We start from the raw sequence: 17,203 nt of genomic DNA on the forward strand, positions 1-17,203 counted from the left end.
CTGGATGGGGCTTCGAGCAATCTGATCTAGATGGAGGTGTCCCTGCCTGAATCAGGGGATTTGGAACTAGATGATCTTGAAGGTCCCTCCCAACTCAAGCCATTCTGTTTCCATGAAATGTTCTCTTGTTATTACAAAAAAAAAACAAACAAGCCAAAAAAAAACCCTTATATTTTCTAAGGGAAAATTTCTGCCTGATTGCTACAATATGTCATCATGAGTACAATATGTACTCACTCGATACTTAGATAAAACTAGTGTAAGAAGCACATTAAAAAAAAAATCAATGAATTTACAATAACTATTTGTACAGAGTTGGTTTAATGTTACAAAATAATACTTTTTTTTTGATCACTAGTTTAATTCAAAAAGCATCTGCTTTTCTCCTGGATACACAGTAAAGCTGTTCTTTTTAGATGTGCAGTTTGTATGTCCATTTATTTGTGGGCATATATATGTAAGTAGTACCAACTCAGTAATTTTATCCTGGTAGTACCAACTTGGGAAGAACGTCTTAAAATCTTTCTCTTTAGATCTTCAATCAGAGCATTGTTTTCCACATGTGGGAGGAACTCTTTGGTTGTACTAAAAGATATTTCTGCTACTACTTTTTAAGGTGTCTTTGCCAGATCTCCAGGCTGGTAACACTCCAGAGTTGTTTTAAGTCCTCTGCAATCTCTGCTACCTTCACGTAAATATTCATTTTCCCTTGCACCTTAACACTGTATTTAGAAATTTAAACAAGATCTAATTGGTAATAATATTCCTCTGAAGATTATCAATATAGTATCATCACGAACAAACTAGGCATACCTAATATCCAAAGTCTCAACAACTGCCTCTGCTTTTAGAAAAATATTACAGAAAAAGAGAGAACATTTTCTGAGTTAATATGAATCCTTGATATCATCATAGATGAAAAACTTATCAAATTCAGAGTTGCTTTATCTTTACATAACGAGAATCAGTCAACAGTTTCAACCTCTCTCACCCTTCTATCAGTTGATCCAAAAGATTTTACCTACTATCAAGAACGTGATGAAATTGACAGTTCTTGCTAAGATAAACTCTTCATAAACCTACTGTTAATGGGATTTCTTATTTAAAGAAAAAAAGGAAAAATTATCAAATTAGAAATTCAGTACAAAAGTAGCATATATGAATAAAGAGAGATTTAAATCCTTTATTATTAACGAATAGCCTGGAGTTGCTGATACAGTCATTAATATTAAAAACTGTGAGCTAGCTCGAACCTCTATAACATTGTCAAATCTGTTAAAAGTTTTCTGTTTTTAAGAAATACATTTTTAATGGTAGAAAAGTTCTTGAATCACATTTCTAAGAAATTAAAACAGATTCTGAAAATAATAATAGCAAAAGATATCTGTATAAATGTTTTCTGAAATGTCAAAGCAAAGATCCCAGAGCAAGATAAGCTCCTTCTTGCAAGTCCTTGCATTCCAGATGTGACGAAGTGTGGCATTTAATAGAACAGTTCTTACTTCAAGCATAATATATGGAAAAATCACCTACAGTGCAATCAGTAGTGCAGAGCCCTGACAAGGCCATCTGATTCTGTTCTCATTTCAGTGGTTAAGAGTTATTATGAAATATATAAATGCAGAGACTAGCTTTCTGTTCAAAGACAAAATGGAAAGCAGTTCCAAACTGCTCATGGAAAAATTCCATGCTGAACATATTTGTTTTAGGATTTGATATCTTTACAGCTAGTTCTGGGGTAGTGTATTCAAGCAGGTTTGCCAAACAGAATATAAGACTGGCAACCAGAATTTTTCCAATGCCATTTGATTCCAATTCAAAAGTAAGTAGAGTGGCTACTTGAGTTGTTCTTTATCAAATAAATAAAGGCAAAGATAAAGCCCACAAAAACTGACTATTTCTTACCTCAGAAATTATGATTTTGATACAATACTGCAGGTGAATTCAACATTCCGTAAAAATCTTTAACAAACATTAAATCAGTTAAGGATATAAGGATACGATATGAACATGAAACCAACTACTATTATTTCAATAATTAAAAGAAAATAAAAATAAAAGCAAACAAACAAACAAAAACAACCAAGGACCATCACGCACCTGTGAAACAAAGCATAAGGATATGAGCTTTGTCAAGGCAGAAGTGTATTTATGATCACGTTATCTCAGAACATATCCAAAATAGCTTTAAAATATATTTTAAGGGGATTTCATATTAAGGGATTAAAGGTTTTAACTGCTGTACAAAGACAGTTTGAGAGAACAGTGGCAAACTCAATTGAATTAAATGATACAGGTTCACCAAGAACATCAATCCCTTCCCAATAGTATATTCAAGCAGAGAGAAGATTTACTTCCTTTGTATACAGATTCACAGAACATCCTTAATACTAAACAAAAATAAACAATATTTTTACTTGTTAGTTAAAAGCAATTTTAGAAGGAAAAGTAGTAGCCATAAGAAGAGATATTACTTCATTTAGATAAGTTGAAATCAATTAATTATAATGAAATTTTATATAAGTCCTTCAGTAGGCAAAATTTTGATTTTTTTTAATTACTCAATAAAATTACTATTTCAATATGCTTTATTTCAGAAAGCCTTATGATTTCATAAATGGACAGCAAATTTTGGTCTCAGTGAGATTATATGATTATGTTGCTAGGTCTGAAACAGAAACTTTGCCAAGATATACAGATAGAATTAAACAAAGGAGATGCATGCGAAGAAGTGTTCTGTGGGAATATGTCTGGCTTATACAGATGTTTAAACCAGTATGCTCTGTACTCCTTCCATTTATTTAGAAGAGCCCTAATGAATACAGGTATCTGAATATAAATATTGATGATTTCATCAATATTTTTGATGATTACTGATGATTTCATTTACATTTAAATCTTATTTATTAGAGGTCCTAAGCAACAGTATGCTTTCTAATACAGACCAACAGAGATGCTAAAGGCAAGCTGTAGATGATAGCATCAGGTGAGCCTTCATATTTACCAATGGAAGGGATACAAATAAGTCACTGAAAAATTCCTTCTGCTATAGTGGAATAAGTACTAAATGGAATTCTCTTAATTAAGTAAATGAGGTTAAAAAGCACCTACTGAAAAGTCTAGCTTCATAACCTGCATGAAAAATAATGGATGTCGGCAGAGCTGTATCTATAATACTATTTTTGGAAAGCCAATTGTCCTAAATAAGAATTTAGCCTGTAAATTGGCCTGAAAAGTCAAAATCCTGTGATATAAGTTAAAAAATAAGGAAAATGAAAGTGTGAGAGATGATACAGGCAGGAGATAAAATTGTAATAGGAGCAACAGTAAGGCTCAAATTTCTTCATTCTTATATCCTTATTTTTAAAATCTTAGACTTTACATCTTTTTTCATAAAAGTCTCTTTTTCTCTTTTATGTTTTTATTTGTTTGTTTCATAAATGTAGGCAGTTCAGTTCAATGTAAATATATGTTGTAGTTTCATCTGGAAAGAGTTAAAATCTCACAGCTTTTGCAAAATCCCCCCATTTCCAGTGGAGTGGGAAGAGAAAAGAAAAAAAAGAAGGTAGAAAACAAAGGCTGAGATAAAACTATTTATTACAGCAGAAAAAGAAGAAAGAAATAATAGCAATGATAATTACTATATATATAATTATAGTAAAGACACATATATCTTTACAAAACAAATGATGCAACACGTCAGTCAGTGATGCCCACTGACTGATTCCCAGCCAGTCCCTGAGCAGCAGCAGCCCCTTAGGCAAACTCCTTTCTATTTCACAGAATCACAGAATTGTAGGGTTTGGAAGGGACCACTAGAGATCATCTAGTCCAAATCCCCTGCCAAAGCAGCTCCCTAGCCCAGGTTGCACAGGTAGGTGTCCAGGCGGGTCTTGAACATCTCCAGAGAAGGAGACTTCACAACTTCTCTGGGCAACCTGCTCCAATGCTCCATCACCCTTACGGTGAAAAAGTTCTTACATTTGTGTGTAACTTCCTATGCTTCAGTTTGTGGCCATTTCCCCTCATCCTATCACCACAAACTGCTAAGAAGAGTCCAGCCTCATCCCTTTGCCTTCAGCTCCTTAGATATTTAGAGACACGTATCAGATCCCCTCTGAGTCTTCCTTTCTCAAGGCTGAACAGACCCAGGTCTCTCAGCCTCTCCTCATAAGAGAGGTGCTCCATGCCTTCTATCATTTATGTGCCTTTTGCTGGACTCTTTCAATGAAAGCAGAGGGAGAGGATCACCTCCCTTGTCCTGCTGGCCACACTGCTTTTGATGAACCCCACGATACCACTGGCCTTCTTGGCCACAAGAGCACACTGCTGGCTCATGACCAGCCTGTCATCCACCGGGACACCCAGATCCCTCTCCTCAGAGCTCTTCTCCAGCAGGTCATCCCCCAGTCTGTACCGGCGCATGTGGTTATTCTTTACAAGGTGCTAGACTCTACACTCACTCTTGTTAAATGTTATCTGGTTCCTCTCCACCCAACTCTCCAGCCTGTCCAGTTCTTGCTGAATGGTAGAACAGCCTACCAGACTGTCAGCCATTCCTCTCAGCCTCGTACCATCAGCAAACTTTCTGAGGGTGAACTCTATCAAGGTCATTGGTGAAGATGTTGATCAGGACTGGACCCAGAACTGACCCCTGAGGAACACTGCTAAATATATACCTCCATCGGGACTCTGTGCTTCCGATCACAACCCTCTGAGCTCTGTCAGTCAGCCAGTTCTCAACCCACCTTACCATCCACTTACTCAGACTTGTTATAAGGATGTTGTGGGAGACAGTGTCACATGTTTTGCTGAAATCAAGGTAGACTAACTATATCCACTGCTCTTCACCCAGCCAGTAATGACTTCTCATAGCTTTTTAACACAATGTCATATGGTACTGAATATGCCTTTGGCCGGTATAGATCAGTTCTCCTGGTTCTGTCCCCTCCCAGCTCCATGTACCCTTCCAATACTCATCACTAGCAGAACAGTATGAAAAACTGAAATGTCATAGGCTCTGTACAGCACTGCTCAGCAACAGCTAAAACATTAGAGCGTTATCGATATTTTTTTCTCCTAAAGCCAAAACATAGTCTCATACCACACATTATAAAGAATATCAACTTTGTCTCAGCTGAAACTAGGTCAATATCTGAGTAACTTTATTTGTAAATGGGGTTTATCTTAAGAAAAGCCATGTAGTTTCAGCCTCTGACTGTCAAACACAGCAGAACTGAACTGAATCTGCAGGGTATGTGAAAAAGTATATATTTTTAACAGAAATTGAAATGCCAAATGGGTAAGACAAAGGACTGTTTTCACAAAGGTCTAGTGACACAAAATAGTACAGAAGGAAAAAAGAAGCACACAAGTCTAAATAAGAGCAGCATACTGATTACTGTTTTCCATAATTTAATTGCTCTGCTAGTTAAGTCACTTGAAAAAATTCTTCAGGTAGTGACTAAGGGAATTGTCATTTCTACATTGTTGTAATGAGAATGAAAGTTCTAATTCCATCCAGACCGAGCTTGAAATTTCAGTAGCTATCTCTCAAATAATACAATGTGCTAATTGACAAAGCTAATTATTATTCTTAGGAACAACCACTGTAAAAAAATATGAGTTTTAATAAGCCAACAGGTGGAGATAATAAAGCTACCAGTAAGTGAACTGAACTTATATCTTTTTGAGTCCCAGTGTTACTTCAGAAGAACTTTAGTGACCGCAATTTCCATTTGCACATTAAAGCCAAGTTACAAAGGACAGGTGTGACAGAGAAACAGACAGTGTCTTCCTCCAGTATTAACATAAGTGCAAACTCTAGGGAAGGTGGTAGTTTCTGGCACTGTGAGGAAGTAATAGCCATAAGCAATTTAGGAGTTTCCTAGAATGCATTAATGACAGCTTCCCCTTCAAACTGACAGAGGTGCCAATGAGAAGTGCTCTGCTGGACAATTCCACTTTTATAAAGGGAATATGACTAGGCATGACATTTTAAAATTAAGCTTATTAAAATTTATTTCCTTCTGGGGAAATCACGAAAAGACCACTAAAATATAGCTAATATCCTTTTTCTCCAGGATTTGAGATCTTTCAGGATATATTACATGTTTCACTGTATTTTCTGCCTTTCACCTCATTGCATATTTTGCAGTGAGAATGTATTTTTATGCCTTAATGATTCAAAAGACAACATTTCAAAGTATTATTAAATAATACTTTATATTTAAAGTATTATTACTGTATATTTAAAGTATTAGTATAATACACCAGCAATAAACAGAAAGAATAAGAAATGATAATTCCATAGCAGAGATTTTCTTTTAATTCTAATCATGCTACTGACATCTGAATAGATATTAAAGACACGATGAGAACTTTTGATTTTTGCAGTTAGTGTTTCTAAAATGGTTTACTTTCTTTTTCTCCAGTATGCATATTTTAATACAGATTTACTTTTTTTTTTTTTTTTTACCACATAAACTCTTGCTTCATTCTCATCTCTAAAAATCTATTTTACACAGAGCACACTAAGGATCAAAACAATAAGTATGAAATCTTCATTAGTATATTCTGGGGAAATAATATTCAGGTATCGTGCAAAAGTTACAAACCTATTTTCAGACATTTCTAGGAAATTACAGAAGTAACAGTGTTTTGATGCATGAATATCCATTTGCTTTAATGTTTTAATAGGAGCAATTGATGATTTATGGAAACTTCCAAAACACCTAAGCCTGGATAGGTAGCTGACTGTGATTTAGTGACGAAATATTACTCCGTGATGTTAAGTACACTTTATATGTCTCTATACTAAATGCTAGGGATTGCAGTCTGAAAACTTCGAGCTCAAATACTGAAAAATCAGGGCTAGCTCTTTTTTTCCAATATAGAAATGCAAAAATTTCAAAAAAAGAGGGGAATAAAGTTTTAAATTTTAACCCAGTATTCTGAAGGCACAGAAAAGGATCACACACCAAATAAGTCAGAACTTATAGAGAACAGAAGTACAGGAAAGTTTCTTACCTCGGCAATTTGGTAAAGGGCTACTCCACTGCCCATTGCTTCGGCACTGTGCTCGTGAAGCACCCTGAAGTAAGTATCCAGTGTTGCAAGTAAAATTTACAACATCATTCAAATTAAACTCACTGCCATTAGTCATTCCATGAGCAGGATTCCCAGGATGTCCACATGTGATTGCTGTTAAAAGAAAAATAGACATGCTAGCAACTAACTGAATGGCACTGTTTCATGGAATCCCTTGCACTTGTAGCTGTTTTTATTTTGGAATGTGTTTTATATTTATTCAAAAAGTTTAGAAAATGGTAGGATACATTTATTCATAGTTCTTAACAGCTAGGGGGAAAAATTTAGAATCTACTTTTTTACCTTATGTGAAACTTTTAATATAAATAATTATGAGCATATGTATTTTGACACTGTACTGATATAGATTATACCTTTAAAAAGATTGGAACATCACTATGTTTCCTACTACTATAGATTTTTTTTCCATTTAAATTCAAAATATAGTAGAGAACAACAAATTGAACTTAATGTATTGCTTCAGAGCATTGCTAAGTTCTGCACATTCCTGTTTCAAAGTTCTTGAGTTGCTCTACTGAAATACTGATCCTTTTAATCAGATTTTCTTAAGTCAATACAGAAATCACTGTTGACCTTAAATCTTTTATATTATGTGTGCGCTAATGTGTTTACATAAATACTGTCAATATAAAATAATGAAGTCAAATATATATACATATGAAGCTTTCCAATATTGCTCTGGTGATAACGATCATACTAAATTAACTATCCTAATCACAAATATACTTTTGATAAATTATAGAGGGTTGTGTTTTTTTTCCATGCACATTCACAATCCTTAATCAGAAGTCTTGTTCAGTATTACATTTGTGAGACAAGAACATTTCTAAGCACCAGTACGCAGCATATTTTGACTCCCCTTCTCAGAAAGAGCTGAGCCATTTTTACTAGAATTTCTAATGAATAAATAAAAGTGGGAAAATCATCTGAAGTTTCATTGCTGTTATTACAGAAACTATAGTCAGTACTCAGAACAGCGATAACAGTATCAGTTTAGGAACTAACAGTGTTCTCAGCATTCCCCTTTCTTTGGAAGGAATTTTATTTACAGCACAGTAAAATTAATCCACTAAAAGTAGTAACACAAGATGGTGGTATTTCTCCTTTGAGGAATATAATTTGAAAATATAAGAGGATTTTAAAAGGACAATAACATTTGGCAGATATTTCTTACAACTGTATACAGGTAGAAATTTTATTTTAACCACTAAAAAAAGTAAATATCGAACAATTTGAAATCTAATTACTTATCAGTAGTATATTTTCTTAAAAAACAAAACAAAGATACTAACAAAGATTAAACACAAAAGATGATCATCTTAGTGATTATATCTCATTGTGGATAAAAATATTTCTGTCTGATTTACAGAATCTTAAAATTGAAATAATTGATGTAAAAGTCCCATGAAAAATAAGAAAATTCTATACGAATTATAGGTTCATTAAAAACAAAAAGAGAAAAATTAATATTAGAGTTTGATAAAGTAGAAGAATGTAGAATGTTCAGAGAAATGAAATCTTATTAAATGCCTGATGGTTCAGAGAATGTCAGGAAACTTGCCACACAATTGAGAAACGAACTAGTTTAGGAACACCTCAAAAATTAAAAAAAAAACAACTAATTTTTTAAAAGCAGATGAATTCAGAAAATAGAGTTAAAGAGACTAAAAATGAAAATATTTTTCTAACAGATGTGATATAATCCAGTACCATGACTGGGACTGTATTGATAAATATAAGGAGGTGAAGTTGGACAAAACATCAGAACTACACATACAAACAGTATTCCAGCTTTATCTATCAAAGAATAACATCAGACCATGAGCATCTTAGTAAAAAAAAAACAACCAACCAAAGAAAAAAATCAGTGAGAAGCTCAGTAAGACCACACTTAACAAAGAAAATATGCCTGGAGAAACAGAGAGAAAGAGATAGATGAAGTTATTAAGTTTCAGTCTGCTGTCCAACCCACTTCAGTGCCTACATCATCCTGTTTCTGAAACAAGAGAAATCAGGAAATACTGGATATAGCTAATTAAATTAGAAATTTGAATTTATATTAATCATTGATAATATGTTCAAAAGATACATTTTGAACGCCTCATTCAGACACCTTTAAACATCCCATCTACCATTAATGTTCAATTACATCAAAAATAATATTTCACTGAATAGTAAATGATACTTACAGACACAGACAGGAGTTTGTCCAGACCACCTGTGATCCTGTAGGCAAATTCTGACAGATGTACCAACAAGTCGAAAGCCAGGATTACACTGATAGACAACAGTATCACGATAACTGAAGCCATCTCCACTAATATGACCATTTACAATTGGATCTGGAGAACCACAGTGACCAGCTACAATTGAAGAGCAACATAGCAAATATATAAATTCTTACAAATGTAAACATTTAGAAGAATGTTGATATGAAAAATAAAATAAAAATTACTGTGTTCAATAAACAAATACCAGAGTCAAATACTGTTTTGTATAGAACAATATCTGGAGTGTAAAAACTACAGACTATATTCCTTCCGCTCTTCCAGAAAAAAGGAAGTAGTGATTTGAATATTTACAATTTTCATATATATACCATTTCCACAGATTATGTAGTAGAAATGATGAATTTGTCAGAAGAATGTCTGGTGTATATAAATTCCAAATGTCTGAAATTACAAACCATTCAGTTTGCTTGCTACAAAATTTGTAATTAATTTTGTAATTTCAGATAATATATAAATTTCAACTTTTCTTGAAAAAAGCCACATTGTTCCTCAGAGAAGTCTGAACTACAAATAAAGTATTGAAACTTCCAAATTCATAGGTTATTTTACCATAGTAGTCTGATTCTTCATTTTCACTATTTGCCTTGGATTTTGTGAGTAGATCTCTACTAATAAACGAAGTGTGTTTGGAACCACTTTATGGCAGACGCTAGCAAACACAGAGCACTCTATATTCATAAAATGAAAACATCTTGCCCTCTAGACCAGCAGAGTTGCTAGCAAAAACAGCCTACCAAGTTAGTACCGATGTAAGCTACCTTGGAGCTTGGGACAATCACAGATTGTCAAAAGCTTCCAATTCAACCAATGTCCTATAATGAAATATGCACAGTCACATACAAAAAACATACATGTAAACTCCTGTTGTGACTTAGAGAAGCAATACTTTTTAGAAGGAAAAATTGGGAATAAATACAAATGATCAGTAGTTGGATTTATTTAGTGCATATGATAAATGCATAGCCTAATGATTCATAATTACACAACTAAAATAGAAACAACAACCATATACTACTACTTGCAAACCTACATTTTATATTTAGCTTTGGGCTCATTAACTACAGTCACTGGTTTTAGCATTCTTTTGAGACAAATAATAAGGATTTGACAAATCTTTTCCTGGCATATAGAAATTAGTGTACTCAACTGGACTGAAATATTAAATTAATTATTCACAGAGCAGTGGGTAAGATAAAGCAATATCTGTTTTCATCTATAGCTGTCCTGAGTTATATTATCAGAAGTATGATGTAAGTAAAAAGCACTTCTCATTATAATTCCTTTAATGCGGACATGCTCATTCAGAGCTGCCTGGTTGCATGCCTCCTGATTTTCACAGTCTTTAAGTCCTAAAGGCACTTCTGAAATAAATTTGGTGCATGCTGTCCTTAAAATTTAGGAATACATAACTGGTGGCATACACATCATCTACCTTTAAGAATAAAATTTATCTTTCCTGAAATGCTCTCTGGAACAGCCTGCATAGTTCCATTGACCTTGTTGGGAATTTAGGATCTTAGATTGCACACTAAACTGAACTTAAATTAGGTGCCCAGAGCACATGGTGTGAATATCCTTTATGTGAGAGGACGTAGAGAGGTAGGAAGTAGTTTAGTACCAGAAATACCGTTTTCTGCAGCATGCATTTGGTAATGGTCTTTAGACTTTCACATTCAGACCTGTGCAGCATTTTTGGTATTACAGAGCTTGTCTGATTTCGAAATGGCAAAGAATAAGTAATGATTAATAATTTTGAGCTATAAACATGATTCTTACTGTCCAGTAAAGCAAATGCACATACTTAACATTTCTAAGCATAAGGCTGCAGTCAGCAGTACAATCAGACACATCAAACAGAAAACAAAGTTCATCAAATTTTAAAGAAAAATAATTAGGAAGTATCATAAGACAAGCTTTACTTGTAGAGCAGTAATGTTTTCTGCAAGAGAAAAAATCTGTTTGATTTCTTTACAGATGGAAATACCTCTGTAGAAATCATTTAAAATGCAGATATGTTGATAAAAATTAGAAGCTGGTAGTTATGACTGATTGGATAAGAAAGCATTAATTTGACAATTTCAGTGCAGATTTTTAGAAACCTGAAACAGATAAAAGCCAACAACAGAAGGAAGGTGTGAGCATCATACAGAAACAGTTTTCATATGATCTGGTAGATCTATTAGCTTTTTTTTTTTTTTTCCCCAGAGTAAAAAATTTCTCTGTATAAAAAGTTTTTAAACTGAGTTGCAGAATAAACAAGTACTGTTCACTAGATAAGTCCTGTACTGATCAGTTATCCATCTCTACACTATTAGAATGTTAATGTTTGACTACTGTAGGCAGGTAATCTCAGGTGTTCTGTGATAAAATGTTTTCCAGAAGTCAGAATAGAAGAAATAAAGCTTTTCCAGCCTTCCACATACAGATGTTATTTATAAAAGAAACATAATCCATTGAGATTAGTATATTACTTAGTTTGTATACATTGATGCCTAAATAATCCTTCATGCATAGCCCTTCAAAAAAGAAAAATAGTATGCAAGTACTACATAATACTATTATTGATCAGATGATGAAGTGAGACCTCATGTTAGTGCTAACACATATCAGTTTGCTAGAAATTAGAATAGGCAAGTGCTGGACATTACACTGTTACTGTATGATATAATGCACTGCAAAACACTGAGAGATAATTGCCTTTTTAAAATAATAATATCACTTTGAATGCTTGCAATAAAAGGAAGGGAGGGGGAAAATACTCTAGCATTCTTTAAATGTTTGTCAGCATCAATATAGGGATAGCCAAATATCAGCAGAAAAATGATGTGTCTTCACACACACACTCCTTAGGTAGATCTACTGCAGAATTGTTGAACTTAATGTATACAAAAATTGTAATCCTGAAGTATAACATTACCCTAGGTGGCACTTCAGTGGAATTTTTCCTTGGTAAAACAGATTTATTTTACTTCTTTTTTTGCTCAATATATCAAAAGAAGTAGGGAAGTAGTGCTGAAAATATTCTCATTACTGTCTACATAAAGATGACATAATTCTCAATGCAACATATTTTTAATTGAAAAATGAAGCATAAAGGTACTAGGCTCACAAAACTCACCAGAAACAACTACATCTTGCTTAGTAATAACTAGCTGCCATTTTAGATGCTAGTTTAGCACTATGAGGCAATGGTCACTATTTTTAAACACTCTGTACAAAGGTGGCATATTGTAAAATTATCTTCACAAAAAATTGGACAACAGACATTACTGTTGCAAAATGAAGCAGCTAGGTTTTAAAATTCTTAATTCAGATCTGCTGATCTGAATTTGAATTAAATAATCTCATGCTACGTTTTTCTTCTTTTCCAAAGAGAGCCTCTCCTTGCTGCTACAGTCTGGTATCTGAACTGAAAGAAGTAACGGCAAACAACAGAACAAACAAGACACAAAGATTTAAGGCAAAAGTTCACGTCTCTGACAGAAGATTCCCAGATTTATGCATTTCACCTACAACCCATAAAACTTTCTGTGAAATTGCTGATGAAAAATAGCAGTAACATGCAGCCGACAACTCTACGTTCTTTTTTCCATCAAGGTTAAATTATTATGTTTCTGATTTTAGCACAATACTGCCTCACAGCTTACAATACATTTCAGAATAATTTCTCTAAAAGCATTTGCAGGCATTAATGATCTCCAGAAACTCAGGATGTCATCACATGTACTCTGGTAGGAATAATGTTAAGTCTGATTATAGTTGTTATTCTATTTTCTTAATTACAGCTAAGATTAAATGGATGACACTAGAAAATTATTTTTGGAAGATTAGATTGAGCTGCTATGTGGTCCCATCACACCCAGTTATGGTGATGAAGAAAGTAATTTTTTGTTTAATATTATATTTAAAGAATTGGGAATGTTGTGCTTTAAAACACAGCTCTGATTTTCTATGCTTTGCTCACAGGAACTCTGGCTGCTTTGAAATTTAATGAAAAACAGTATAGACTACCTATTTATCACTTATTTGTATAAGATAATGAGCTTCAATAACCTGCTGTGCCAAAGACTATTGGTTCATCTATCTGAACACAGAAACACAGTGATCATATTAACACTGAGGAAGTTCAGTTCCAGTTCCAGTTCCAGTTATCTAAGAATGCTCAGCAGCTTTTCATGACCAGTTCTTTAGGTATGCTGCAATTACAGCTTAGTTCCCATAGATCCATACTGACATTGACTGGTTGGAAATGTAGGTCAAAGTGCCCATTTCATAAAAAAGTTAACATGTAGAACTCTTCAGCCAACAAGGACAGTTGAAGAAATAAGGATTAGTAAATTGTTTTTCACTTTTGAATTCATTTATTCAGACAGCAGAAAAAGACTGTTGTTCTTGACATGCCATGAAACAGACACATTCCTATTTTTTTATGGATTTTTTTGAATCTCATTATAATTCAATATAACCTAATCTGAAGAATGGAATAGTTGACATAAGAACCTAAGGTCCACACTACATACATTTCAGGATTATATGGAGTCAGGACAGGGTGTTGATTTTGCTTTACTTTGTCTTTTGTCTAATTCCCTTGCCTAAATTCTCAGTATGCTGAAAATTTATTGGTAGTAGGAATGAACTAGGCATGCTCCTGAACTGAAGCTCATTTTCCAGCTTACTTTCTTCATGCCCTCAGGGACTGCTACACAAAGCAAATCAAAGCACTGTAAATGTGGATAACCAAGCAAGTCACCAAAAATATCTTTCTGGTCCAAAAAGCCTTCCAACAACACCAAATATAATTTAATTTAGGAAAAACAAACAAACAAAGAGACTAACTAAATGTCAATAGAGAATCTTAAAATCAAATACAGCACACAATACTTTCTGTAATTAGGAAACATTTATTTTTCATTGGTACAAGTGTGATGCAAGGTGTAAAAGCTTGATGGATGTGTGGTGAATTTCAATCATTAATACTGCTTTTGTTTAAAAAATAAAACAAAAATAAGTTTTTACCTAGACACTGGGTTTCAGTACCACTCCAGAGACCATTTGCCAAGCATTCCCTCACATGAGAGCCAACTAATGTGTATCCTGTGTTACAGGTGAATATTGCAGTGGCTCCATACACTGTTAAGGTTCCAATCTTATTTCCATTTGGTGGAGATGGAAGACCACCACAGGAGATAACTGAGAAAAAAGAACAACAAACAATGTAAGAAACCAAAATATGAAAATGCTTTTCATAATTTCTTAGACTGGAAAACAATAGATCATATTTTCTTAAAAAATAAGTGTAATATGAATAAATATAAACGCAGTACTCAATTGTAATATGATGCATAAGCCTTAAAATTATACTTGATTTAGTAATGCATGTCCTAAATCAGAAAACTCAGATGACTTCACAACTTGAAAGCAGTTTGAATGCAAATTAAATGGTATGTTCTAAAGCAAGACATGAATGTTTGGGAAGGTTGAAACTGTTTCATGCACACATCTTCCTGGCTATTAGGGTATGTAGAAAGAAGGTGTCTACTTCTTTCAGGTTATCTGGCCAAGGACTGTTTCCAGTATAACAAGGGATAATAAAAAAGGGAACCAGTGATGGTAAACAAATCTGGTCAGTCATACTATGAGAGCCTGTGAGAATTCCAGTAGGGTTATCTGACTGAGGATTCCTAATCTGGGAGACAATCACAAGAAACAAACCATTCAGTCACACTAATTGGTGAGCTAAGAAGCTACAGATGCTATTTTCAGAAAGGATGAACCTCGCTGCTGAGATACACAGAAGAGTGTAAGGGGACTGTTGTTTGCAAACAAGGCTAGTCACTAACACTTGTCTGGCCAAGTCCTGCAGATGATCACCACAGTCAGTCCTGTCTTCTTATATTTTCTCATCAAATATTTTCTTAACTATCTTTCTGAGTATTCACACTCTTTCTCACACGTGTTCAAGGACTCCATGCCAGTTCTGGCATGTATATATATATATATACATACATATATATATAAAATAAAATATATGAATTAAAAACCATAGTATATTCAGTAAACAAGTCTACTCCTTACCCTTACAGATTGGCCTTTCATTGCCTACGCTCCAGGTTCCATTAGTCCTGCACTGTATGAGTCTTTGACCCAATAAATAATACCCAGGACTGCAGCTGAGCATGACTTGAGCTCCATACTCATTCAGTGATCCAGAAATCAGTCTCCAGACAACATGTTCTGAAACCAGAGTCTCTATGCTAGGACAATTTACAGCTGTGAAAAGAGGACACATAAGCATTAGAATTCTGCCACTGAATTTTTTTACAAAAAATATGCCTTTCCATACTGGCAGAAGTCTTTGAACAAAAAACTGAGAGTATCGTGCATTTCGAAATACAAGTTATAGGAAAAATAATGAATATTATACTGTGAACATTGCAAATGAGCAGAAAATACATAGTACAGTATCATTTCGAGAGACACATTGAAACAGTGAAGGTAATGCTCTAACTTGTTTTATTTAAACATTTCAGAGACAAAAAAAACTCCAAGAATATATAAAAAAGGAAATATTACTATGTAATTTTTGCAAAGTCCCGAATGATTTTTTGTTGTCATGGTTTTATGATTTTTGTTATTAGTATTCCATATCATAACACCATGTAGTGCAGTAGGAGTTAAAGAGTTAATGCTCCAGCTCTGTGTATTATCAATAGCTCCGAGTATGCCTGTCTCAGAAGAGAACTAAGTACCCCAGTGGACTTTGTGTTGCTTTGCATTTTTTCATTTTCCTCTCAGGGAGAAAGATAAAAGGTGTTTGTGTATCACGGAGCACAGGCTCCTCCCTTTTGGATCCTCCCAGCAGCAGGTGCTCGCTGCCCTCTCACCTTCAGCGTTTAGCATAAAGCTTTTGGTTTTATTGGACACACTCTCTTACTCATTTTATTTGATTTATTAGCTTCAGTTCCAATTATATTGTATTATGTTGTGTTATTTTGTATTCTAATATCTTATTTAGTAGATTAGCTTTCCTCCTCAGATCATTGCTGCTGCTGTTCTTTTGTTGTTGTTGTTTTATTTTTTTTTAGGCTCACCTCCATTTTCCTTTTTCCCTCTTCCCTTTCCCCTTTCCTGGGGTGTGGGTCCTCCTGCCCCAGTTGTCATGGAACTGGGCTGAACCAGCCCATAAACCATTGACAGTTCTTTTTTCTATCTATTCTATTCACTTTAGAAAAGCTCTACTACTGTCATAAAAGCTGTCAAAAAAGTCAAAAGCTATCAACTGTAAAATCACATTCACTGGGTATTCAGGAAAACTATTACATTCCAGTTAGAACATTTTAAGAATAAAATTGAAACATTTATAAGTTTTTTAAGTTATTTAAGTTCTGTGCCTTCTAGTATTCCGAACTAGGTAGGATAATACAGTTAGTGTATGTAGGTAAGAAGTATAGTTAGTGTTTTTTATTAAGCTAATCATAGCTACCAACCATTTTCAAGATGATGCTCTACAATTCAAGACAAAACAGAATATTCAACATCAATGATATTAACTTAAACTATAAAATGAGTATGAATATGTGGCGAAAGAGACTAGTTCAGGCAATTACTGAAATATAAAGTGATCTAAAAAATCCAGTAGTAATCTAAAAACATAAATTTCCACTGCTTTTGAGAAAGTTCTTATAATAATATAACTATACTTTTTCTAATAGTTACTTTGTCCATGGTAAATTCTATCATATAGGGTTGGTGGCTTAGCATGTATATGAAGATATGCAAGAACTAAAGAAGGGGAAATAATC

At 34.0% G+C, this 17,203-nt stretch overlaps 1 protein-coding gene across 1 annotated transcript in view; it reads right to left on the reverse strand.

The window, feature by feature from the left end:
• Positions 1–17,203, reverse strand: part of CSMD1 (CUB and Sushi multiple domains 1) — a 966,006-nt gene that overhangs the window by 42,469 nt on the left and 906,334 nt on the right. The window contains exons 51-54 of the mRNA XM_065730794.1: positions 15,477–15,671; positions 14,418–14,591; positions 9,300–9,473; positions 7,030–7,203 (exon numbers count right to left, since the gene is read on the reverse strand). Of these exons, the coding sequence (XP_065586866.1) occupies positions 7,030–7,203; positions 9,300–9,473; positions 14,418–14,591; positions 15,477–15,671 (717 nt within the window). The remainder of the gene's footprint in view (positions 1–7,029; positions 7,204–9,299; positions 9,474–14,417; positions 14,592–15,476; positions 15,672–17,203) is intronic.

Source organism: Cyrtonyx montezumae, unplaced genomic scaffold, assembly GCF_038088225.1.
Source record: "Cyrtonyx montezumae isolate F1298 unplaced genomic scaffold, pur_monq_1.0 scaffold_13, whole genome shotgun sequence".
In the NCBI taxonomy this organism is placed as follows: Eukaryota; Metazoa; Chordata; class Aves; order Galliformes; family Odontophoridae; genus Cyrtonyx; species Cyrtonyx montezumae.